The 27,725-nt window shown below is 37.8% G+C and overlaps 1 protein-coding gene, 2 long non-coding RNA genes and 1 pseudogene across 3 annotated transcripts; 1 reads left to right on the forward strand and 3 right to left on the reverse strand.

Annotated features, from left to right (window-relative positions):
* Positions 1 to 11,512: 11,512 nt before the first annotated feature.
* LOC114927251 (small ribosomal subunit protein uS2-like) lies at positions 11,513 to 13,818 on the reverse strand (annotated as a pseudogene).
* A 1,485-nt stretch (positions 13,819 to 15,303) lies between these two features.
* On the reverse strand, positions 15,304 to 18,273 carry LOC114927253 (small ribosomal subunit protein uS2-like). Its single transcript, XM_029296880.1, has 4 exons — positions 18,120 to 18,273; positions 16,316 to 16,578; positions 15,942 to 16,139; positions 15,304 to 15,516 (listed from the first exon to the last, which is right to left on the reverse strand). Exons 1-4 carry the CDS (start codon positions 18,271 to 18,273, stop codon positions 15,304 to 15,306), a joined length of 828 nt encoding a protein of 275 aa, XP_029152713.1.
* Positions 18,274 to 26,231: 7,958 nt separating this feature from the next.
* Positions 26,232 to 27,007, reverse strand: LOC140183441 (uncharacterized). Its single transcript, XR_011879420.1, has 2 exons — positions 26,869 to 27,007; positions 26,232 to 26,778 (listed from the first exon to the last, which is right to left on the reverse strand). It is a non-coding gene; the product is annotated as an uncharacterized lncRNA (long non-coding RNA).
* Positions 26,858 to 27,698, forward strand: LOC114927249 (uncharacterized). The gene is made up of 2 exons (XR_003817607.2): positions 26,858 to 26,997; positions 27,407 to 27,698. It is a non-coding gene; the product is annotated as an uncharacterized lncRNA (long non-coding RNA).
* Positions 27,699 to 27,725: the final 27 nt, after the last annotated feature.

Below are 27,725 nucleotides of genomic sequence, written 5' to 3' on the forward strand. Positions count from 1 at the left end.
TTTCTGATTTGGTTAACGAATTTCTGAATTTCTGATTAGGTTAATGATTTTCTGACTATGAATTTCTGGATTCTGGTTGTGTAATTATATTTCTGAGTTAGGTTGATATGAATTTGATTTCTGATTCTGATTAATATTTCTGAGTTAATATTGAGTTAATCTAAAGTTAGGTTAATCTGATTCCGATTATGAATTTCTGGTTGTGTAATTTATATTTCCTGAGTTAATATTCTGAATTGGACTAATTTTTTGGGTCGTCCTAATTTTCAAAACTATGCCTTTATCGGTGCCTGTGTTTGTTTCTGATAAATGTTTATTATGCTAAGTCCAAATGGTTTCATTCTTTTTAAAAGTCATTGCAAAACAATTTGATAAACAATATTTGCATTTTTATTCTAGTGAAGAGTTGTTCCTATTTAAATATTTGATTACATTAGATATGATATTGAGTGGTGATTACTGTCTTGGCAGTTAAGTCTGAATGAATTAGGCCAAATAAATATATAAGAGCGAGGCACATAATACAATATATATACATATATATATATATATATAGCTTAGAAGAAGGATAAAAACAGAATATAACCGAATCGGTTAATGATTTAACTCTAATTTACTACCCTGCTTCCAGTTCCTTTATTCTTTGATCTGTTTCACTAGACCAAACAGTTTAACTAATATCATATTCATATCTAAGTAGTGTTATTTGAATAGTTTGGAGAGCTCAATTTTAATTTATAATTTATGCTTACGAGGAGGAAGAAGAGGGCATTGGTGTCATTTCACAACAAAACTAGGGTTTAGAGAAACAGAAACGGATCCCCTTAAAATACCCTTCATTCCAAATAACTAGTTCGTTTGATACTGCAGCTGCTATGAGTTGGAGCTTCCATTGTCTCCAAATCTCTCAAGAGCGCAAATCTGCACCGCAACCATGGCCACTTCCGCCGCCACCGCCACAACTGACGCAGTGCCACGCCAGCTGTCACAGAAGGAGCAGATTATCTGAAGATGATGTCGATTATGGCGAGTTGAAGGGGTATTTTGCAAATGTTATATTTTTCAATCTCAAATGTTTATTCTGATATGGATTTTTTCATATTTACTCAAACTGTAGTGGTAGTTCAGTTCTTGAAATCTAATGCAAACAACACAGATGTGCGTAGTTTTTTTGTAATATATTTCTTGCTCTTTGTGAATTTTGTATTCGGTTTTTTTACATTTATCTTTTCCTGTATCTAAGGTTCCTTTTTTGATATATACTTTTTATAAATTTGTTATAATCTAGTGGTTTGTCAATTTTTTCTTTATTTGTTTCATGTTTTTCTATTCAAAGAGTCAATTTAATTATCAGGATTTTGATACGAGTAAGTGTATTTTGTATTACCACCTTTGTATTCAAAACAGCTTATTATCATAATTTTTGTAGAGCTTTATGAAAGCATTTTTTTGTTTGGTTGATTTTTGTATTCCTTGTTCCCAATTATTTACATAATTAACCTTGGTAAGACATGGGAGAAGCTCCAACTTGTTGCTAGGATTATTGTGCTATCGAGAACTGCAGGACATCATTGTTCAGTCTGCTAGGCCATATGGTCAGAGAATTGTCCTTAAGTTTGCACAATACACTGGTGCGAATGCAATTGCTGGAAGGCACACTCCTGGAACACATTCACTAATCAAAAGCAAACATCCTATAACGAGCCTCGTCTACTCATTCTGACTGATCCAAGGACTGATCATCAGGTGCAACTTATGTTATTCACTTGTTTCACTATTAACTGTCAATATATTTTTTGTGGGAGTTTGAAATTCTGTTATTAATTGATCTCATCTTGGGTTTGTTTTTCTATTTTTTTTCAAAAAATATGTGTAGCCCATTAAGGAAGTGTCTTGGAAATATTCCGACCATTGCTTCTGTGACACCGATTCTCGATGCGCTATGTTGATGTTGGCATTCCTGCCAATAACAAGGAAGCACAATATTGGTTGTCTGTTTGGTTATTAGCAAGGATGTTCTACAGATGAGGGTACTATTCGTCCGGGGCTTAAGTGGGACGTGATGGTAAACTAATTTTTGCTCTTAACGGATTGAACTATTATTATTTGTAGCACTTTTAGATTTATTGTGTTTTCCAATGTCTGCATTGTAAGTGTCTGATCTCGTATGCACTTATTTAGAACAATCTTTCTTGCTATACATACAGGTGTAAAAAATTTCATATTTTAACAAAAGATAGTAGTCTTATTATGTGGTTTCCTTTGAACCTTAGCTAAATTTGTCAACTTTTCATGTGTAGATGGATTTATTCTTCTATAGAGAACCTGAAGAGGCCAAGCAACAAGAGGAGGAGGAATTACCAGCTGCCCCAAAATATGCCATTCAAGATTTGGTGCTGCTGCTTCCCCGCAGCTGATGGGAATGGGGGCTGTTACAGCTAAACAATCCTGAACTGAACCAGTTCTTCAGTAACCCATTGCAGCTGCTCCTACTAACTGGGCCCCAGACGCCGGTAAGAATAATTATTTCCACTCTGGATCTGTTAAATTTGATGCAACATAATTGTCGTATTTGCTTCTAATATGTTCTAGTCAAATAATTATGGGTTGTTGTGTTGAATCATTCTCCCTCGATATGCAAGAAAATCTGTGCGCCTTAACATAGTTCTGTCGAAAACTGTGATGGCAGTTTATTTGACCCAAGTTCTTTTGTATCCGCAGCTGCAGGTGATTGGGAGCCAGTTCCAGCCCCACAGGCATCCGTTCATGAACCTGGAGGTGTTGCTCCCACTGGCTGTGACTAGGCATCGAGTTTGGAATTTTGTTTCTATATTTTCTTTGCTTCCTGAGCAATTTTTTTTCCGGGATTATTTCTTTAGGAAACATACATATTTAGTATTTTGTAGTCTTGGTATTGAGTTTTAAAATTTTGTTGACGTATCGATGGAAGCTTGTTTAGTTTCAACAATTTAAGAGGATTCGTAATGGAAGTTTGAGCAGTTAATTGACAACGACATGCTACTTTTTGCATGGCAAATTTGTTCTTGGTGATTGTTCTTCAGTTTGATTAGTATTGAAAAATATAGATAACCTCAGTATATATGCAAAAGTGCAATAAAATAAACTTAGGTATTTTCTTAAAATATATGAAGATCTGCCATTATAACCAAGGCAATACCTTTCACTTGTTTCTTTGGTTCACCAAGAATATCTTGATCATATTCGGCTGAGGGCTTATCCTTGTATTGTGATTTACCCTTTGATATTGAAATCCATATCCTTTTGAGTAGATCCATTATCTCTTCATGATGAGGTGACTCTATTTTCTCAGCCTAGAATGATTTAGATCTCTTGTCTTCAATTTTTCTACTTGTTTGAATTTCCTCGATGTCTCCTTTAGATCTTATAATCTTTGAATTGGTAAATGGAGAGACAGCCATTTTGAACGCAAAGGGTGAAGGTTGAACTTGAACCTCTGCCACATTTTAACAAGCTGCATCATAGTATTATCCTCAGAACTTAGTCCGCACAATATCAGGGAACATTATCAATATATCACTACCCCAAATTGCATCAAGTTATGTATTGAAGAACAAATAAGATGAAAATTTTGCTCATTATGTCGCAGAAAGCCATACGAAATTATTCTTCCCAAAAATTTGTTGTGAAGTGAACTCTTCTACCAATTTATAAGTGCCATTTAAGAATGAAGTTAAGCTACCAAGAGGTTGATGATTTGTTGGACTAATATTAAAAGCATAAGAAATCAAAAAAGGTGAATGAATGAAATGAATCCAAGAAAAACAGCAATCAAATAAGATTTTTTAGAAATCTTTATTACCTCACTCTCTCAGAACAGAACAAGAAAAGGAAGTTGAAGTACCAGCTAAATAGCAGTGTTTGCTCAAAGAGAAACTCGTGAAGAAAGAGAAGCCAAGAACGCTATAGGAATGAAAAGCAACCACATCCATCTTCCCCAGAAAAAGAAAAAAATAATTGGAAAAAACCAATTCTCAAACACATCTGGTATTAAATCACAGTTCACAGACCCCCACTCCATTTCTTAAATGAACATACATATATTATACTTTATACTCTTTTATTTATTTCTTTACTTATTCTTTCCCACGGGTAAAATAGCTGTCCACAATTTTCTGTGATCTGTAACGCGTGCAAGCAAGCGCAGACTCTGTGGCTAAAAATCGCAACACCTTTCTTCTTATAGGCTTTGCAACTTGCAAGAGGGTATTATCTGTTCATAACAAGCGAATGCACCGTTGAGAGTTTGAGACCAAATAAGATCATTCTACATGGCTAAACTATTTCAAAAGTAAAATAAAAATGGACCCAACAATCATAATCATGGAATAAACACATAGGAAAGTGCAAAGTTCTAACAAAGCTGCGTGCAGATCACGTGCAGTGACCAATCCACTCCACCGACTATTCCTCCTTCCTTGCAAATCAGGCACCTTAATTGGACAAAGCCGCATTTATAAATAACAGCAGTCAATAGGAATATCTTGGCCGTGTCTTTTCCATCACTATTTCATCAAATTATTCTTTATGCTCTCTCTCTCTCCCATGCATAAAGATCACACTATACACATTGTATTCTTTTGCTATCTATCTTGATCACTATGTTAAGCAACTTGCAGTGTTGGATAGTTATTACATTATACTATTTGAAACCTTAAGATATTAAGCTTGACTAATAATATTATTTTATCAGAATTCCAATCTAATTTGGAACAAGAATCGATGTTCAAGTTCATTTAAATGAAAGTAGGAGAGACAGCTTATATCCAACCGTCCAAGACAGTATAGCATAGAACATGAAATTGGACCAAAGCCAAATATTATGGTTCTCTACTCAACAAATTATGTACACCAACCATCATCAACATGGGGCTGCTGTCCCTTTCTGCAAGTCTAGATAAAGAATGTTTTTCCTCAAGTTGTGTGTGCCCACAAATAATAGCACCACTATTTTGCCCAATTGCTGCAGAACTTGAAATCAATGTCACAACTGCCAGAGCTATCTTGCTCCAAAAATGAACAACAGTGATATGTCAAACAAAAGCCATAGAAGAGAGTTTCAGGACAACTGAAACTATATTCTATCATGGCCTCAAATTCAAATACAAGGTATCTTAAAAGTACACAAACATATGAGGGATTCCGGGAAACTCTGCTTGAGCTAATTGGGATGCAAATAAACACAATATGTAGCAAATAAAAAGGTACAAATCTACTGCAATAATAATACAAAGACCAAACAAATTAAACCATCAATTACGAAATTAAGCAGAAGCTGCTGGTATAGATAACAAGTGTGAAAAATAAATGCTTGATATTGTACAAGTAAAAGAGAAAGCTTTAAGAATTAAGATGCCACATGCACCACCTACAATCTTTTACAGCATAAATAGCTAAATATATGAAAATAATTTTTAGTTGTGGTGTTATGCTAATGTTATGTTATTTTGCTTCAGGTATGATCCTTTTACTGGGATCTACGACATGGATTTCTTTCTCGTCTTAGAGCGTGCTGGATACCGTGTGGGTAGGCGGAGGAGACGAAAGTCCCGTGTTGGAATTCAACACAGGGTCACCAAAGAAGATGCAATGAAGTGGTTTCAAGTTAAGTACGAAGGAGTTATTCTTAACAAGTCCCAACAAATTGTATCCTAGACAGCACTATTTTAGTTTTTTTTTTTTGGAATGGTAGTCAGCAACATGCAACTATTTCATTTGGTTTTCTTCAAGTTTTGATGGGATTTTGCCCAATTTTATGAAGCAAGATATTTGTTTCATTTTGAGTTCAATACAATGTCGGTATTGTTTTTATTTAATTTAGGGTGTCATTTTCGGAAGGGACTTAATTTTGTTAATGTTGTTATATCTGTTACCGCTTGTTATAGCTACAAAAGCATTGTGTTTGAACCGTTCTATGACTTTTAGCGGTTCAGCATACCATGTTGATTTGCATAAAATCTATGAAATCTGAGTTTCATATAATCCATAGTTCCATACATTTGTACAATTTGATGGTAGTTAGAGTCATCACAAGGAAAACTAGGATTAGGTCTAGGATCCGAGTACTTTGATAAGTTCGATCTTCTTAAGCTTAGAGGAACCTTTTATTCCCCTTGACTTGGCCAGTTTTTTCAACTCGGCAAGTTTCATTTCTTCCAGGGTTTCTTGCGCTGGTTGAACCGTTGTTTCCAACGAAATGTTTGATGATTCATAGTTAGTGTGCTCAATAGTGTTGCTTCTTGGGGTTGATAGAGGAGATGGAATAGGGGATTTCTTTGCAAAGTTTTAAGGTAGCCTAGTCAACTTAAACCCTGATACATGTGGGTTCCCCTCTGCTCCTTTCTCATTCCTTGCCGCTGATATTTTCTCCGACAAATCCTTCTGTTTTGCCTTGTTTGAGATATTACCTGCTGTAAATAGAATCAAATGAGAATTAGAAATGAAAAATCATAACATGTATCTAAAGTTAATTATTAATTTATTATAAGTCATTTTGTAAACAAGAAATTTTCATAATGTTTACGGGCATAGTTTTGACATGGGTTTTTTTAATTAAATAAAATAATCATAATTCACAAGTCATACTAAATATTTATTATTCTAAGGATAAATTTAAATTGGTGTTCAAAAAATTTTAGGTTGAGTACTTTGATCTCAAATGAATTCGTCTTTAGAGATTCTCGAAATTTAATTATAGAGTAATTATCCAAATTAGTTCCCAAGAATTTTAAAATTGGACATTTTAGCCCCCAAAAAATTAATATACAGAATTAATTCTCAAGGTTTGCTAATAGGTTTGTAAATTTTAAAAACAGACATTTTAGTCTCCAAAAACAAATAATGTACAAGTCAATTCTCAACGTTTCTCTTCGACATAACAGTCTTTTGTCCAAAAATAAAAATAAAATAAAATAATTATTATTATTAATTACATAATAATACTGTACTACATTTTTTTTGTAAAAATAATAATAAATTTATTCATTAGATTTATATATATATATATATATATATATATATATATATATATATATATATATATATATATAGTGAGTTCTACCCAACCCCCTCTAAATCAACATGTAAATTACCCCGTGACGTGGCACATTTTAATTGGATATTTAGTTTTAGTTTGAATTAATTTAACTCAATAAGAGTTAATATCTTAACTAAAGTAGGATAATTTTATAATTAAAGCCCCACAAATAAACTCGCCTTGATGTATTCTTAACCGTTGCAGATCACTAATGGCTGTACTGCGTCAATATATTCTTCAATTTCAATTAGGAACAGAGAGCAAGTGTGATGGTTTCAACTGAAGGGCAATTCTGGGGAATGACACTGATACTCCATCATCTTCTTCCTAATGCTCAAACGATGCTGAAATTTCCTTCCTAAGGATCAACATTTGCAAGAAGTCTTCACGATCTTGGGATTCATCAATTGAAAAGCAAGGATTCATTTTTTGGGAGCATGATTTCAAGAAGAAACAAAAATTGGGTTTTTAATATTTTAGTAAATTATACAATTACCTATTTTGGGCTATAATTTAATTACCAATAGTTTAACCATAATTAACATAACCACCAATTATAGAATGACATGTTACAGAGGATAATATACATGTTATTATAGGAAGGATAGAGTAGAATTTACCTATATATATATATATATATATATATATATATATATATATATATAGTCACTTAATAATAATAATAATAATAATAATAATCAATAAAATTATTAGAGATTATTTTACAAAAAAATTCAAGGTTAAAATCATTTGATATTTTTGTATTTAATATAATCAAAAGATATTCTATGTAAAAAAAATATATATTAAAAAAACTATTTTAATTTGAATTTATATTAAATACATATTTTTTTAATACAAACATATTTTTTAAAATAGTATATTTTTTTATTATATTAAATAAAAAATATTAAATAGTTTTAAATTTAAATTTTTTGTAGAATAATCTCTAATAATTTTATTGATTATTATTATTATTATTATTATTATTATTATTATTATTATTATTATTATTATTATTATTATTATTATTATTATTATTATTATTATTATTATTATTATTATTATTATTATTATTATTATTATTATTTAACTGCTTTTTTATTTCAAGTTGGTTTGCGTTAAGAAGTTTTGCTATTTTGTTGGAGAAGACACCATAACTTGGCTATCTTTTAATGAAAATTTATTTTTATTTTCAGTTGTATTGACTACCGAACTTTTAAACTTCTTTAATTGTCGTATTTGAATTCCTTTTATCGTTAAATTTCATTGGATCAAGACTTTGTTAGCTATTGTGTATTTGTGCTTGCCGATTTCAATGTTATGAATTTGTGAAATAGTATGGTAGTATATTTTTTGAATCGATTGAAAAAACCGAACAAATCGAACCAAACCAAATCGATTTTAATTAGTTTGGTTTGGTTCGGATGACCTCGATAAAAAACCGAACCAAACCGAACCGTAAACACCCCTAGCGCCCAACTCCACCAAAATTCCAAGTAATGGGCGCCAAAACTCCAATTGCACTTTTCACTCCCAACAATCCAAAGAGTTTCAAAGCCCATCGCTAAGTACACCAAGCCCACCGCCAAATGCCTAACCAACTCCTAGGAAGTTTCAATTCAAGTCAAGATTCAAGATTTAAATGATTAGTTAGCAACAACCTCTTCTAGAAAGATACGATTTGGTTGTTAGGATTTAGATTAGATTAAATTTAAATTTAAATAAGTTATATTTCTCTTTAAAAGATAATATTAGTTTTTAAATTTCAGTTAGGTGGGAAGTTAGATATAAATAAATAAACAAGGTTCACAAAATAGAGATCATCTTTGACCAAATATCTCCTTCTTTAATTTTAGTTATTTTCTTTTCTATCATGAGTATCTAAACCTCTCTTGTTAAAGGTTAGGAGCTCTATTTTATTTTCATAGATTAGTAATTCAAGTGTCTTCTTTATTTTTATTCATGTTTTTCTACTTTTTCAGGATTAAGTTTCGTTCTTCATATTTAATGGTTAGAAGTATTAGAAAATATTCTAATTTTGTCTTGGATTCCATTATTACTTTAGAAAATTTAATATTGAAATTAGCTCTAAACTCTTTGTCATGATTTTTAACTTGACTAGGAATAGTATTTTGAAAATTGTGTGGCTTTAAATAAAAAACGTTCTTCATCTTTTCTCTTAATTAATTGACCAAGAAATTGGCGATTAATTAAGTTAAGAAAAATTAAATTGTCAAGGAATTAGAATTTGATTATAAATAATTTGTTGTGAAAAGATTTTTATTTGAGTCAAAGTAAGGAAACACAAGCATCGGGCAGGTCGGCCAGGTCTTTCCTTGTTGTTCTTTTCCGCCACGAGAAAGACGCACAGAAGAGGTATGCCCAGAATGCGAAGGATCCATTGAGAGTGTGTCTGTTGTCTCGGTAAGGAACTTTATGAGATTTCCCCTATTGTATTGAATCAACAAAAAAAACTGGTAAGTGTTTTCTAAGAATATAACATCTCCGAAACCTTTAACATTCCCTATCCTTAATTACTTCCTAATTCTCTAAGGTAGTATTTGGTAGAGAGATAGAGATTGAAAAACTGAGATTGAGAGATTGAAATAAATCTCAGTATTCTATTTGGTACAAAGTGGGAGATAGAAATTGAAACAAGAATGAAACTCTAATTTAATTTGTACAAAGGGTAAAATTGAAATTAGTTAATTGAAATTAGGATATTTTAGGTATAAAATGTTATTAAAATTTTAATCTCCGTCTCTAAAAATTCCAGTCTCCTGTGTCCCCACTTTTAGAGGTACTGAAATTTTGAGGACAGAGACAGAAATTTCAGTACTAGTCTCTGAGTCAAGAAACATGATACAGGGTCTCCGTCTCTCAGTCTCTATTCCAATACCTCAAAACAAATGCTACCTAAGCCTTCTCTCGTTCTCTCAATTCTCCTCTTCACAGTTCTTGCTTCTAATTCAAGATCCATAACCCTCTTGCCAATGTTTGATTGACCTAATTAGAGATTTAATTAGATATTACTTGCTTTAATCCGTTAATCATCGTTAGGGGTGGCAAAACGGGATGAACCCATCGGGCTAGGATTTGGAGCCCGCCAAATTAAAAAAATTCGCCAAACCCGCACCGCCAAATTGGCGCGTTTTGGCGGGGCGGGGCAGGCCGGTCCGCCGGTCTGAATATTTTTATTTTTCTTTTTTTTATTAAATAAAAAAGTGATTACTATTATAAAATTAATAATTATACAATTTTCAAACACTTTTTTTGTTTTTGTTTTTATTCTTCTTTTAGTTATTAACTTTATTTATCTTATTTTACAATTTTGCATATTTGTTCAAATTATGTGACTTATTTTTCAAAATAAAGATAGTTCTATTGACAAATATTATTTTGAACAATTTTATTGAAGTTAAAAATTAAAAAAAAAGATAGTGAAAAAAATTATATTATAATTTGACTATTTTTTATTTTTATTTGATTTTTAATTACTATATTTTAGTTCATTTTAATGAGTGTTATTTAAAAAAAAAGTCAAGCGGGCTAACTCACCGACCCACCAATCCGCCATAAAGTGGGGGCAGGCTAGCATTTTGAACCCATTTTAGTTGGCGGGACGGGTCGGCCCGCCCCGGAACGGCCTAGGCGGGGCGGGACGAGTTGGGGCGAACTTGCCACCCGTAATCATCGTGAGAACGACATTCACTCACCGTAGTATTACTTGATGTAATTTGGTCAACTTGTCAATAATACAAGCATATCAATTTTGGTTCAATAGTGTACTTTACATAAAAGTGTATTTGAAACTATTTTTAAAATCAATTTCATTTGGTTCGAAATGAAATGAACTAAAATGAAGTATATTTAAATTTATGTAAAATAAAAAATAAGTTGATTTAAATATTTATATAATAATTTAATTTTTATTTATCCCATAGTTTTCCATCACCACTAATAAACACCCCAAAACTGCTACCTCAAACTTGATCTTAATTGTAAATTTCATGTATTTAAAAATCAAATCAATTCTTAAATTTTATCTATTCCAAATATAAGATTTGATTTACAAATTAAATTATTTCCAGTTATTTGAATTTTCAAAGACACCCTAAAGAAATACAAGAAATACTTTAGCAAAGAAAATTGATCATCAATGTAATATCAGAGAGAGCTGATGTAAACAGTATGTTCAATTATGTCCATGCTACTTTAAAGGTTATGTTGATTAGAACGAAGAATGTCGGATATTGATCACTAATTTTCTCAATATATTGAGTATCTATGAAGGATTAAACAAATAAGAATATAAAACAAAATGTACTCTCTAAAATAACAGTTTTGTTAAAAATCGTGTCAATATACATCACTAAAGGAAGAGAAAATTCTTCAGAACAGTTTTGATGAGTTGTGCTTAAATCTTAAGAGTGCTTATTCCCAGCCAGTGGGGGCAACACCTATGGATGCAGGAACGGAAGCCTGTGGAGCTGGAACTGGCTTCCAATCACCTGCAGCTGCGGATACAAAAGAACTTAGGTCAAATATATTGCCATCACAGCTTCCGACAGAACTATGGTAAGGCATACCGATTTTCTTGCATATTGAGGGAGAACGATTCAACACAACAACAATCCAGAATTATTTGACTAGAACATATTAGAAGCAAATGTGACAATTATGTTGCATCAAATATAACAGACTAATGGGAGAACAAATACAAAGACTTGATAGATAGAAAATTTTAATAGATAAAATTGAACTTAAATCACGCATGTGACTAACAGATCCAGAGTGGAAACAATTATTCTTACCGGCGTCTGGGGCCAAGTTAGCAGGTGCAGCTGCAATGGGTTGTTGAGGAACTGGTTCAGTCCAGGATTGTTCAGCTGTAACAGCCCCCCATTCCCCATCAGCTGCAGGGAAGCCGGCCATGCCAGTAGCACCAAAATCTTGAATGGCATATACTGGGGCAGCTAGTAATTCCTCCTCCTCTTGTTGCTTGGCCTCTTCAGATTCTCTATAGAAGAATAAATCCACTTACACATGAAAAGTCGACATAATTTAGCTAAAGTTCAAAGGAAACAACATAATAAGACTACTATCTTTTGATAAAATATGAAATTTTTTGGGTAATTCAGATGAATAAATAGTTTGGGTTCAAATTATGCAGATGTTCTAAACTAATTTTTGCTACACGCATGTCCTAAACACCTTTTAGATTGTTTAGGACAAGCGTGTAACAAAATTGGTTTAGAATATCTGTATAATTTTGAATCCCAAACTATTTTATCATGTGAATTACCCAAATTTTTTACACCTGTATGTACTGCAAGAAAGATTGTTCTAAAAAAGTGCATACCAGATGAAATATTTGCAATGCAGACATTGAGCAACTCACAATAAATCTAAAAGAGCTACAAAATAATAATAGTTCAACCCGTTAAGAGCAAAATTAGTTTACCATCACATCCCACTTAAGCCCTGGACGAATAGTACCCCTTATCTGCAGAACCATCCTTGCTAATAACCAAAACAAGCAACCAATACTGTGCTTCCCCTTGTTATTGGCAGGAATGGTAACATCAACATAGCGCATCGGAGAATCAGTGTCGCAGAAGGCAATCGTTGGAATATTTCCAAGAGCACCTTCCTTAATGGGCTGCACATATTTTAAAAAATAAAAAAATAGAAAAGCAAACTCAAAATGAGATAAACTAATAACAGAATTTCAAACTCCCATAAAAACATATTGACAGTTAATTGTGAAACAACATACACCACTACACTCAACACAAGTGAAAAAAATAAGTTTCAAACATCTAAAAAAAGTGGCACCTGATGATCAGTCATTGGATCAGTCAGAATGAGTAGGCGAGGCTCGTTATAGGATGTCTGCATCTGATTAGTGAATGTTCCAGGAGTGTGCCTTCCAGTAATTGCATTCGCACCCGTGTATTGGGCAAACTTCAAGACTGCCCTCTGACCATATGGCCTAGCAGACTGAACAATGATGTCGTGAGGGTTCTCGATGGCAACAATAATCCTAGTAGCAAGTTGGAGGTTCTCCCATGTCTTGCCAAGGTTAATTATGTAAATACCTGGGGACAAGGAATACGAAAAATCAACCAAGCCATAAAAATATTTTCCTATTGCAAAGGGAAGCATCGGAAAGATTAAAGGCGTGTATATGTTTCATAAATTTTGGGACAGAAGTTGCTTTTTCATCAGAAACTCATTGGTAAAATTATGATAATAAGCTGTTTTGAAAACAATGTGATAATGCAAGTACACATATTCATGTCAAAAACCTTATTAATAATTAAATTGACCCTTTCAATCAATAGCACAAACTAAATCGAGAACAATTGACAAACACTAGTCTATAACAAACTAATAAAAATGTCTCCCAAAAATAGAACCCTACACACGAAAAGATAAATAGAAGAAAAAATGATAAACCCATTGAAGAGCAAGGAGTATCTAGACCCCAAAGAAACTACACAAATATGTGTTCTTCATTAGATTTCAAGAACTAAACTAGTGGTATAACCCCAAAGAAAATATCAAAAGAAGCGTGGGTTACAATCATTGCAGCGCTTGAAAACGTAGCGTTCCATCTGGAAGTTGCAGTTTTTGCTTTCGAGATGAACCTCAGCTACGAGCATCATTTGGATGTCTTGCTCCTTCCGCGAGAGCTGGTGCGACACTTCAGCGGTTGTGGCGGCGGAAGTGGCCATCGTTGGAGAGGAAAGTTGGTCTCTTGAGAGATTCGTAGCAATACCCTAGAAACCTAAACCCTAGAACCCAAAGACTCTAGAATCCCTAAGACCCTAGAACCCCTAAGACCCTAGAACCTTAAACCCTAAACCCTAAACCCTAACCCCTAAACCATAACCCCTAACCCTAAACCCCTAAACCCTAAACCCCTAAACCCCAACCCCTAAACATAACCCCTAAACCCCAAACCCTAACCCCCAAATCCCTAAACCCTAAACCCTAAACCCCAAACCCCTAACCCCTAAGCCCTAAACCCTAACCCCTAACCCCTAACCCCTAAGCTATAAGCCCTAAGCTCTAAGCCCTACACCCTACACCCTACACCCCAAACCCCAAATCCCAAACCCTTCAACCCTCAACCCCCAACCCCCAACCCCTAACCCCAAGCCCCAAGCCCCAAGCCCCAAGCCCCAACCCCCAACCTCTAAGCCCTAATCCCTAAGCTCTAAGCCCTAAGCCTTACACCCTACACCCTACACCTTACACCCTACACCCTAAACCATAACCCCTGACCCCTAAACCCTAACTCCTAAACCCCTAACCCTTAACCCCTAACCCCCTAACCCCTAACCCCTAAGCCCTAAGCCCAAAGCCCAAAGCCCTAAGCCCTACACCCTACACCCTACACCCCAAACTCCAAACTCCAAATCCCAAACCCTCAACCCTCAACCCCCAACCCCCAACCCTTAATCCCCAACCCCCAACCCCAAGCCCCAACCCCAAACCCGCCTTAAGCCCTAACCCCAAAGCTCTAAGCCTTACACCCTACACCCTACACCCTACGCCCTAAACCCTAAGCCCTAACCCCTAGCCCCTAAACCCCCCAAATCCCTAAACCCCAAACATCTAACCCCTAAGCCCTAAACCCTAAGCCCTAACCCCTAAGCCCTAAACCCTAAGCCCTAACCCCTAATCACAAAATAAGAACATGAAACAAAATGTACTCTCTAAAATAACAGTTTTGTTTAAAAATCGTGTCAATATACATCACTAAAGGAAGAGAAAATTCTTCAGAACAGTTTTGATGAGTTGTGCTTAAATCTTAAGAGTGCCTATTTCCAGCCAGTGGGGGCAACACCTCCGGGTGCAGGAACGGAAGCCTGTGGAGCTGGAACTGGCTCCCAATCACCTGCAGCTGCGGATACAAAAGAACTTAGGTCAAATATATTGCCATCACAGTTTCCGACAGAACTATGGTAAGGCGTACCGATTTTCTTGCATATTGAGGGAGAACGATTCAACACAACAACAATCCAGAATTATTTGACTAGAACATATTAGAAGCAAATGCGACAATTATGTTGCATCAAATTTAACAGACTAATGGGAGAACAAATACAAAGACTTATTAGACAGAAAATTTCAATAGATAAAATTGAAATTAAATCACGCAAGTGACTAACAGATCCAGAGTGGAAACAATTATTCTTACCGGCGTCTGGGGCCTAGTTAGCAGGTGCAGCTGCAATGGGTTGTTGAGGAACTGATTCAGTCCAGGATTGTTCAGCTGTAACAGCCCCCCATTCCCCATCAGCTGCAGGGAAGCCCACAATGCCAGTAGCACCAAAATCTTGAATGGCATATACTGGGGCAGCTGGTAATTCCTCCTCCTCTTGTTGCTTGGCCTCTTCAGGTTCTCTATAGAAGAATAAATCCACCTACACAAGAAAAGTCGACATAATTTAGCTAAAGTTCAAAGGAAATAACATAATAAGACTGCTATATTTTGATAAAATATGAAATTTTTTAGGTAATTCAGATGAATAAATAGTTTGGGGTTCAAATTATGCAGATGTTCTAAACTAATTTTTGCTACATTCCTGTCCTAAACACCTTTTAGATTGTTTAGAACAGGCATGTAACAAAATTGGTTTAGAACATCTGTATAATTTTGAACCCCAAACTATTTTATCATGTGAATTACCCAAATTTTTTACACCTGTATGTACTGCAAGAAAGATTGTTCTAAAAAAGTGCATACCAGATGAAATATTTGCAATGCAGACATTGAGCAACTCACAATAAATCTAAAAGAGCTACAAAATAATAATAGTTCAACCCGTTAAGAGCAAAATTAGTTTACCATCACATCCCACTTAAGCCCTGGACGAATAGTACCCCTTATCTGCAGAACCATCCTTGCTAATAACCAAAACAAGCAACCAATACTGTGCTTCCCCTTGTTATTGGCAGGAATGGTAACATCAACATAGCGCATCGGAGAATCAGTGTCGCAGAAGGCAATCGTTGGAATATTTTCAAGAGCACCTTCCTTAATGGGCTGCACATATTTTAAAAAATAAAAAAATAGAAAAGCAAACTCAAAATGAGATAAACTAATAACAGTATTTCAAACTCCCATAAAAACATATTGACAATTAATTGTGAAACAACATACACCACTACACTCAACACAAATGAAAAAAATAAGTTTCAAACATCTAAAAAAAGTGGCACCTGATGATCAGTCCTTGGATCAGTCAGAATGAGTAGGCGAGGCTCGTTATAGGATGTCTGCATCTGATTAGTGAATGTTCCAGGAGTGTGCCTTCCAGCAATTGCATTCGCACCCGTGTATTGGGCAAACTTCAAGACTGTCCTCTGACCATATGGCCTAGCAGACTGAACAATGATGTCGTGAGGGTTCTCGATGGCAACAATAATCCTAGTAGCAAGTTGGAGGTTCTCCCATGTCTTGCCAAGGTTAATTATGTAAATACCTGGGGATAAGGAATACGAAAAATCAACCAAGCCATAAAAATATTTTCCTACTGCAAAGGGAAGCATCGGAAAGATTAAAGGCGTGTATATGTTTCATAAATTTTGGGACATAAGTTGCTTTTTCATCAGAAACTCATTGGTAAAATTATGATAATAAGCTGTTTTGAAAACAATGTGATAATGCAAGTACACATATTCATGTCAAAATCCTTATTAATAATTAAATTGACCCTTTCAATCAATAGCACAAACCAAATCGAGAACAATTGACAAACACTAGTCTATAACAAATTAATAAAAATGTCTCCCAAAAAACGAAACCCTACACACAAAAAGATAAATAGAAAAAAAAATGCTAAACCCATTGAAGAGCAAGGAGTATCTAGACCCCAAATAAACTACACAAATATGTGTTCTTCATTAGATTTCAAGAACTAAACTAGTCGTATAACCCCAAAGAAAATATCAAAAGAAGCGTGGGTTACCATCATTGCGGTGCTTGAAAACGTAGCGTTCCATCTGGAAGTCGCAGTTTTTGGTTACGAGATGAACCTCAGCTGCGAGCATCATTTGGATGTCTTGCTCCTTCTGCGAGAGCTGGTGCGACACTGCAGCCGTTGTGGCGGCAGAAGTGGCCATCGTTCGGGAGGAGAGTTGGTCTCTTGAGAGATTCGTAGCAATACCCTAGAACCCTAAGACCCTAGAATCCCTAAGACCCTAGAACCCCTAAGACCCTAGAACCTTAAACCCTAAATCCTAAACCTTAAACCCTAAACCCTAAACCATAATCCCTAACCCCAAACCCCTAAACCCTAAACCCATAAACCCTAACCCCTAACCCCCAAATCCTAATCCCTAAATCCCTAAACCCCAAACTCTAAACCCCAAACCCTTAACCCCTAACCCCTAACCCCTAAGCCCTAAGCCCTAACCCCTAAACCATAAGCCCTAAGCCCTAAGCTCTAACCCCTAAGCCCTAAGCTCTAACCCCTAAGCCTTAAGCCATAAGCCTAAGCCCTAAGCCCTACACCCTACACCCCAAATCCTAAATCCCAAACCCAAAATCCCAAACCCTTAACCCTCAACCCCCAACCCCTAACCTCCAACCCCAAGCCCCAAGCCCCAACCCCCACCCCCAACCCCCAACCCCAACCCCTAAGCCCTAAGCCCTAAGCCCTAAGCCCTAAACCCTAAGCCCTACACCTTACACCCTACACCTTACACCCTAAACCCTAACCCCTAACCCCTAACCCCTAAGCCCTACACCTTACACCCTACACCCTACACCCCAAACCCCAAACCCCAAGTCCCAAACCCTCAACCCTCAACCCCCAACCCCCAACCCTTAACCCCCAAGCCCTAAGCCTTAACCCCTAAGCTCTAAGCCCTAAGCCCTACACTCTAAAAATGCTAAACCCATTGAAGAGCAAGGAGTATCTAGACCCCAAAGAAACTACACAAATATGTGTTTTTCATTAGATTTCAAGAACTAAACTAGTCGTATAACAACAAAGAAAATATCAAAAGAAGCGTGGGTTACCATCATTGCGGCGCTTGAAAACGTAGCGTTCCATCTGGAAGTCGCAGTTTTTGGTTCCGAGATGAACCTCAGCTGCGAGCATCATTTGGATGTCTTGCTCCTTCTGCGAGAGCTGGTGCGACACTGCAGTGGTTGTGGCGGCGGAAGTGGCCATTGTTGGGGAGGAGAGTTAGTTTCTTAAGAGATTCGAGCAATACCCTAGAACCCTAAACCCTAGAAACCAAAGACTCTAGAACCCTAAGACCCTAAAAACCCTAAGACCCTAGAACCCCTAGACCCTAGAACCTCTAGACCCTAGAACCCCTAGACCCTAGAACCCCTAAGACTCTAGAACCTTAAACCCTAAACCCTAACCCCTAAACCACAACCCCTAACCCCAAACCACTAAACCCTAAACCCCAAACCCCTAAACTCTAAACCCCCTAAACCCTAACCCCTAAACCTAACCCTTAAACCCCAAACCCTAACCCCCAAATCCCTTAACCCCAAACCCTAAACCCTAAACTCCAAACCCCTAACCCCTAAGCCCTAAGCCCTAAGCCCTAAGCCCTAAGCCCTACACCCTACACCCCAAACCCGAAACCCCAAATCCCAAACCCTCAACCCTCAACCCCCAACCCCCAACCCTTAACCCCCAATCCCCAACCCCAAGCCCCAAGCCCCAAGCCCCAACCCCTAACCCCTAAGCACTAACCCCTAAGCCCTAAGTCCTAAGCCTTACGCCCTACACCCTACACCCTAAACCCCTAACCCCTAAGCCCTAAGCCCTAAGCCCTAACCCCTAACCCCTAAGCCCTAAGCCCTAAGTCCTACACCCTATACCCTACACCCCAAACCCCAAATCCCAAACTCTCAACCCTCAACCCTCAACCCCCAATTCCTAACCCCAAGCCCTAAGCCCTAAGCCTCAAGCCCCAACCCCTAATCCCTAAGCCCTAAGCCCTACACCCTACACCCTACACCTTAAACCATAACCCCTAATCCCTAAGCCCTAAACCCCCCCAAACCCTAAACCCCAAACCCCTAAGCCCTAAACCCCAAGCCCTAACCCCTAAACCCTAATCCCTAAGCCCTAAGCCCTAAGTCATAAGTCCTAGGCCCTAAGCCCTAAGCTTTACACCCTACATCCTACACCCCAAACCCCAAATCCCAAATCCCAAACCCCCAACCCCCAACCCCAAGCCCCAACCCCAAGCCCCAAATCTGAACCCCCAACCCCCAACCCCTAAGCCCTAAGCCCTAAGCCCTACACCCTACACACTACACCCTACACCCTAACCCCTAACCCATAAACCCCTAACCCCTAACCCCTTACCCCTAACCCCTAACCCCTAACCCCTAAGCCCTAAGCCCTACGCCCTACGCCCTACACCATACACCCTAAACCCTACACCTCAAACCCCAAACCCCAAACCCCAAACCCCAAACCTCAAACCCTTAACCCCAAACCCCCAACCCCAAGCCCCAAGCCCCAAGCCCCAACCCCCAACCCTTAACCTCCAAGCCCAAGCCCCGAGCCCCAACCCCAACCCCTAACCCCTAAGCCCTAACCCCTAAGCCCTAAGCCCTACACCCTACACCCTAACCCCTAACCCCTAAGCCCTACGCCCTACACCCTACACCCTACACCTCAAACCCCAAACCCTAAACACCAAACCCTTAACCCCGACCCCCAACCCCAACCCCAAGCCCTAACCCCCAAGCCCCAACACCCATCCCTTAAGCCCTAAGCCCTAAGCCCTAAGCCCTACACACTACGCCCTACACCCCAAACCATAAATCCCAAACCTCAACCCTCAACCCTCAACCCTCAACCCTCAACCGTAACCCTGAAACCCCAACCCCCAACCCCTAAGCCCTAAGCCCTAAGCCCTACACCCTACACCCTAAACCCTAACCCCTAACCCCTAAGTCCTAAGCCCTAAACCCTAACCCCTAAGCCCTAAGCCCTAAGTCCTAAGCCCTAAGCCCTACACCCTACACCCTACACCCTACACCCCAAACAACAAACCCCAAATCCCAAACCCTCAACCCCCAACCCCCAACCCCAAGCCCCAACCCCCAACTCCCAACCTCCAACCCCTAAGCCCTAACCCCTAAGCCCTAAGCCCAACACCCTACACCCTACACCCTAAACCCTAACCCCTAACCCGTAACCCCTAAACCCATAAATCCCTAAACCCCAAACCCCAAACCCCTCACCCCTAAGCCCTAACCCCTAACCCTTAAACCCTAAGTCCTAAACCCTAAGCCCTAAATCCTAAGCCATAAACACTAAGCCCTAAGTCCTAAGCCATAAGCCCTAAGGCATAAGCCATAAGCCCTAAGCCCTAAGACCTAAGCCCTACACCCTACACCCTACACCCTAAACCCCAAACCCCAAACCCTCAACCCTCAACACTCAAGCCTCAACCCTCAACACTCAACACCCAACCCCCAACCCCCAACCCCAAGCCCCAACCCCTAAGTCCTAAGCCCTAAGCGCTACACCCTACACCCTACACCCTAAACCCTAAACCCCTAACCCCTAACCCCTAAATCCTTAACCCCTAATCCCTAACCTCTAACCCCTAAACCCTAAGCCCTAACCCCTAACCCCTAGCTCCTAACCCATAAGCCCTAAGCCCTAAGCCTTACACCCTACACCCTACACCCTACACCTCAAACCCCAAACCCCCAAACACTCAACCCCCAACCCCCAACCCCCAACCCCAAGCCCCAAGTCCCAACCCCCAACCCCCAACCTCTAACACCCAACCCTTAAGCCCTAACCCCTAAGCCCTAAGCCCTAAGCCCTACACCCTACACCCTACATCCTACACCCCAAACCATAAACCCCAAACCCTAAACCCTAAACCCGAAACCCGAAACCTGAAACCCAAAACCCCCAAACCCTAAAACCTCCAAACCGTAAACCGTAAACCCTAAACCCCGAACCCCGAACCCTAAACCCGAACCCCAAACCCCGAACCCCAAACCCCGAACCCTGAACCCCTAAGCCCCTAAGCCTATAAGCCCTAAGCCCTAAGCCCTAAGCCCTAAGTCCTAAGCCCTAAGCCCTAAGCCCTAAAGCCCTAAAGCCTAAGCCCTAAAGCCCTAAAGCCCTAAAGCCCTAAAACCCTAAAACCATGAACCCTGAACCCAAATCCCAAACTCTGAACTCCAAACCCCAAACCCTAAACTCCAAACTCCAAACCCCAAACCCCAAACTCTAACCCCCAATACTCAACACCCAGACCCCAGACCCCAGACCCTACACCTTACACCCTACACCCAAAATCCTACACCCAAAATCCTAAACCCAAACCCTAAACTCCAAAACCCTAAACCCTAAACCCTAAACCCTAACCCCTAACCCCTAACCCTTAAACCCTAAACCTTAAACCCTAAACCATACACCATACACTCTACACCCTACACCCTACATCCTAAACCCTAAACCCTAAATCCTACACCCTACACCCTACACCTTAACCCCTAACCCCTAAGCCCTAAGCCCTAAGTCCCAAGCTCCAAGCCCCAAGCCCCAAGTCCTAAGCCCCAGACCCCAGACCCCAGACCTCAGACCCCAAACCCTGAATCCTAAACCTTGAACCCTGAACCCCTAAACCCCTAAACCCCTAAACCCCAAATCCCAAACCCCAAAATCCAAAATCTGAAACCCGAAACCCCGAGCCCGAAACCCGAAACCCGAACCCCCGAACCTGAAATCCGAACCCCGAACCCCGAACCCCAGACCCCAGACTCCAGACCCCAGACCCTAGACCCCTAACCCCTAACCCCCAACCCCAAACCCCAACCCCCAAACCCCAACCTCCAAGCCCTAAACCCCAGACCTTAAACCCCAGACCCCAGACCCCAGACTCTAAACCCTAAACCCCAAACCACCTTCAACTTTAGGCTTTGACAAAGTATCCCAACTAATCCAAGCCATCTTTCTCTTGGAGCTTTTTTGTCCTACGAAAATTGAGATAAAATACTATAAATCTCACTAATTAATGAATCCAAAATGCCGAAAGCATTATAGAAAATAAAATGAGGATTGTCTCTCCTACTATTTTGATTTGAACATGCTTTTTTTACAGTAGATAGTAGATATCGCTTACAACCTTGAAACTCTTTAATTTAAAAAAAGTTATCTTTTTCATCTTTTACCAATTGAGGATAGCCCCAAATATTTCTCTTTTGTAATAATATGTCTAATATTGAGCCTCTCTGTCAAGTACATTTGCTTTTCTATAGGAATATTATTACTAAAAAAGTAAAGTGGGCTTATGTAGATTTGCTTTCTGACCACTGAAATTTTGATAAGCATTGAGTAGTTAAATTTTATCATATTTATTCTCATCTTCTTTACTGAATAAAATCGAATCATTTGCAAACAGCAAGTGATTTATTGAAGGGTATCTTTGATTGATCTGGATACTAGAGCTGTACTGCTTTTGTTCTGTTTTATTTAGCAAGAAGGAAAGATCTTTTGCACAAAAGAGAAAGACACATGGAGACAAAGGATCACCTTATCTGATACCTCTATTTGGCTTAAAATAGCCATATGATTGACTTTCAACGATAACAGAATAAGAAATTATAATCACCATCTCTTGAATCCAACCAATCCATTTAGGCTCAAATTTTAGCTTATGCAATATAAACCATAGAAATGTTAATGGGCCTTACTTATATCAAGTTTCAGAGTCATTTCATCAATTAGACTCACCTTTTTATTTTAAATAATGCATACATTCATGAGTTATAAGGATATTATCAGAGATTAGTCTCCCTTTCTAAAAGGCACTCGAATCAGGGCTAATTAACTAATTCATGACTCCTTGAAGCCTATGAACAAGTACTTTGGAAATAAATTTATAAATCATAGAAGATAAACTAATTTATCTAACCTGGGTCATGTCTTTTACATCTGAGACCTTTGATATTGGACAAATTTGGATATGATTAAACCCCTTCAGCATTCGTTCGTCTACAAAGCAACTTTAGATTGCCTAAAAAATATTTTCTGCCATTGCATCCTAGTAGAACTAGAAACATTTAGAAAATATCAAAAGAAGCGTGGATTACCATCATTGCGGCGCTTGAAAACGTAGCGTTCCATCTGGATGCAAACAACCACCTTTTATTTGAATAGCAGCACAGCACTACTATTAATGCAAAATCATGATACTGTCTACAGGTTTTCTTAGTTGATGCCAAAGGGAATAGCTTCTACAGTGAAGGCAAGATAATTGGGTTTGATTCAGCCTATGATCTTGCTGTTCTCAAGGTACATTCTAATCCCTTTTTTCACCTCAATAGTTGATTTCTTTATTTGTCAATCTTATAGGATTCTTCTTTATATGCCAATAACAATGATCCAGACTTTCTTTTCTCTTGATCGTGTTAATGTTGCATAGGCATAGCTGACATTTTTCCGTAACTTGAGGCATCAACACTTACCTTCTAAGGTTCTAAAAATTAACAGACAATAATTTTTCTATTTGCAGATTGATGTTGATGGGCACAATATCAGGCCTGTGGTTCTTGGTCAATCTAACAAGTTACATGTAGGTCAAAGTTATTTCGCAATTGAAAATCCTTATGGATATGAAAATACTCTCACAACAGGGGTAATTTTTCATGTTGTTTCCTAGATAGAACAAAATGTGTTGCACCTTCTAGGTGTTACTTCATTGTATTGAAAGAAACAGATGTTATGATGGTGTATTGTGTGGTGTAACTTTTGCAGGTGGTGAGTGGTTCAGGGCGTGAGATACCTTCACCAAATGGAGGGGCCATTAAAGGAGCTATTCAAACTGATGCAGATATTAATGCAGGCAAGCAACACACCTCATTTTTTTGATGTTTCTAGTGCTAATGTTTGAATTGTGATGTTATGTGTGCATGGATGAAAAACAGAAAACTCAAGGGGACCATTGATTGACTCATACGGCCATGTTATTGGCGTAAACACAGCAACCTTCACCAGAAAAGGTAACTATTATGTGTATGATATTCTTCACTAATGTTCTAACTCCCCAAGAATACTTATTTTGCTATTTTTCACGCAATTTCAGGGAGCGGAATGTCATCAGGTGTTAATTTTGTAATTCCCATTGACATTGTTCTCAGGACTGCACCATATCTTATTGTTTATGGAACACCTTACAGTAATAGGTTTTGATCAACCATGTTCCATATCTTGTGTGACGTTTTTTACAGTAATAGATTTTGGTAATGAATGAATGACATATTTGATTAATGTTCAAACAACAACCTTTACAAGCATGCTAAATTACTAGCAATATTAATCTCAGATATAATAGCATGACTTGAGGTGCATAAATCAACTATTGTCATGTATTAATATATCAACTGAAAAATCAACAATGAATACGTGGGAGTTTTTTCACTATCTTTCATTAAAAAAGAAATTGCTAATTGATGTCGAAAGTGAGTTGCTTTGTTAAAAGTAGGTATATGATCTATGCTGATTTTCTGATTTAGCACAAAAGTCGACAATACAGATAACTCGACTAAGATCATTTGACCTAAAGGTGAGTCGATAATATGTAAGTCGAAATGTCATAGCATGTGGGTTGTTCCACGAGAATGTAGGTCAAAGTATCATAAGGGTTGTTCTATAAGAGCATTAGCACAAGGATTCAACTTATCATAAAAGGAGTTGAGTCGATCACTTGTAAAAGTCGAAATGAGTAATTACACAAAGACTTTATCCAGAAGCACTTTAAGAATGTGGGACTTGAAGACCAATGTAAGAAAAGACATAGGACATCAAACTTAGAAGTCAAGATTCTTCATGGTCAAGGTAATGTCGTAACTTAAGAAATAAGAGAAAGCTAGCTCGTGGAAAAAGAAAAACACTGCAAATCTATCTTTTTGAACTATAAATAGAAGAAAGACAGAGATAAAAAAACGGACTTCATACTAAACACTACATTATCACACAAAACTCTACAAAATTCAAAATTACACTGACGCCATGAATGTAAGTGTCCTGAGTCAATTTACCTTTATTCCTAATTTTTTTCCCTTTTATTTTCAGTTTCTTTTGTTTTATTCCCTTTTCATTTCCTTTTGAATATTTTAATTTCTTTTATTTAGTTATTTTAAACTTTAATTTACTTGTTATTTAAATGACAGTTTGTATTTATTTATTTCTCTTCATATTCATTTTATCTTCACATTGTTAATTTTCTTTTCTTTCAAGCATTTATTTCCAAGTTTTCACTTCATTTTATCTATTCCAAGATTTGGAGAATAGACTTCTGATTTCGGTATCGTACATTAAACTAACCTATTTGTTTCCAAGTTTTCACTTCATTTTATCTATTCCAAGATTTGGAGAATAGACTTCTGATTTCGGTATCGTACATTAAACTAACCTATTTGGTTACAGTTTTAATCAAAACAAGTTTTAAAGGGTTAAGTAGGGCATTGCAGTTTTAGGATATTTGTTCTGTGATTGTTAGTATCTTGTTTTGAATGTATTTATTTTTGTCATGTAGGTCTGGACTCCACTTGTTTTTTGAAAAGTTAAGGAATGAGCTCACAGTTTAGTCTTATTTTATTGCAACATGATTGCCATTGAAACCATAGTACCTAGTACAAAATTGAGGATCAAATTCTCAACCAAAAGGATAGAAGTTGATTCTGGAACAAAATGTGAGGCTGCACAGAAAGTTTCCCTAATTGATCAAAGTGAGCTCTCTAGTTCAAAGAAGTCCCTTAAGCCATATTACAACAAAAGGGGACTGGCAGGGACAGGGAGCAATGAAAGCCAAAAAGAGAAAAGGCAGAAGATTGATCGAAAGGGATCTTCGCACTACTCTACAGTTCTGAAGAGTTTAACATCTCATCGATATAGCTGGGTTTTTAGTAAGCCAATGGACCCTGTGACATTAAACATTCAGATTATATCACAATCGTATCTGAACCCATGTATTAAGCATCCAGCATTGAGGAATTTGCCGCTGATGTCAGGTTAACCTTTTCCAATGCTATGACATAGTCCTCCCCATAATGATATTCATTAATGAAGGACGTCTTAATTTGGCTACAATTAACAATCAATAAAATGAATACAAGTAGAGTAGTCTCTGCTTTGAACATATATGCTTGCGTGATTCGCAAATTCAGCTGCTTCTTGTTAATAAATTATAATAGTTAAGTTTGAAGCAAGAGTTGTAATAAACATACAAAAGTAAAATGGAAGAAAGAGAAGACAATAACTAACTAAGTAAGAGATAGAAGGACAACTGTTCGTCGATAGAGCAATCAACATGACACGTGGCGCGACAGGAAGGAGGAATGAGAATGAGGCCAAGGCACCTCTGTTCGAGGGGAGAGGGAGAGGATCGGCGAGTGGTACGATACTCGACGGCATCCTGGAGAATGATGTTGCCCAAGAAGAATCTTCCATCCTTGATCCCCACCAGCATTCGCCGAAACAGCAGCTTCCTCGCCCGCCGAACCGCATCCGACCCTTCTCCAACTGCTTCTTCTTCCATCGCCCCCAACCACACACTATTTAGGTTTTCAACTAAAACAGAACGTCAAAACCATGACTTCCCCTAGGCCCCTATATCTGTATATCATGCTTCTTTTCGCAAATTTCATACAACTCCCTTAACAACTTTACAATTACCTGTATGTAAAACCAAAAAAATGGATTAATAGCGGGGTATTATAGTAAAACAACAAAATAAAGGAGGAAGAAAAGGTGAATAGATCTTGCCCTGCCTCCTAGAGAGATTCTCAGAGAAACAAGAAATCGAGTGCGTTCCTCGGCGAAATTCGAAACATCAGGGCTTCAACTAGCTTCGCTTCTTCTTCATCATCATCTTATCTTATATCTATTAATCAGGTACACAAGTCTTTTATTTTTGGTTTCACAAACTTCAATTTTTCTTAGCTCTTTTCCTTTTTAAGTGAGGTTCCTTCCCCATTTGACACGCCATCTTATACCCTTTTTTCTTTTCTTAAGCTGGTGTTGAATTATGCTCTCTCAATTTGTCATTGGTTCTTTTCATACGATTACACCCCCGGCCCCAATCATAGCATAAAATGTTAGATTCTCTTCACTCCACTCAAGAGTGATATTTACTAAACACCACTAATTTCCACATTTTCAGCTTTGCTTGTTTTCAATTTAAATATAATTAGAATAATTTATATGTTGGTGTTGCAAGCTCATCCTGCGGTGAATCATATTTTAATACCTTCACTTATCTATGTAAATCTGTTTAATTAGTTGGATTATTCTTTCATTTAAGATTGTTGTCACAAGGGTGGCATGGGAGAAGAAGTTTGGTGAAAAGAGCTGGCGCGACACTGCAGCGGTTGTTGGCCACCGTTGGGGGAGAATTGGCCTCTTGAGAGATTCGTAACAGTCGCAGTTATAAAGGAAGAAGGTTTCACGACTTAGGGTTTTAAAAGGGCTGTTTTTCTCACTTGGGATTTTATGGCCAGTTGAAATTGGGTTACTTTAAATATATAACCGAGTTTATTTTTTGGACTCTACTTCAATCTTAGACTCAATAAAATCTAAATATTTTTGTGCCCCAATTATATTAGGTTTAAATTAGGTTAAAA

The sequence above is a fragment of the Arachis hypogaea genome, unplaced genomic scaffold (genome assembly GCF_003086295.3).
Source record: "Arachis hypogaea cultivar Tifrunner unplaced genomic scaffold, arahy.Tifrunner.gnm2.J5K5 arahy.Tifrunner.gnm2.scaffold_83, whole genome shotgun sequence".
NCBI lineage: Eukaryota > Viridiplantae > Streptophyta > Magnoliopsida > Fabales > Fabaceae > Arachis > Arachis hypogaea.

Coding starts and splice junctions, on each gene's coding strand:
- LOC114927253 (XM_029296880.1), bottom strand. CDS start 18,273: ATGGCCACTTCCGCCGCCACAACCACTGCAGTGTCGCACCAGCTCTCG. Junction 16,579..18,119: donor TTTCAAGCGCCGCAATGATG/GTAACCCACGCT, acceptor CCTTATCCCCAG/GTATTTACATAATTAACCTT. Junction 15,517..15,941: donor GGCTTAAGTGGGATGTGATG/GTAAACTAATTT, acceptor TTTCTTGTGTAG/GTGGATTTATTCTTCTATAG.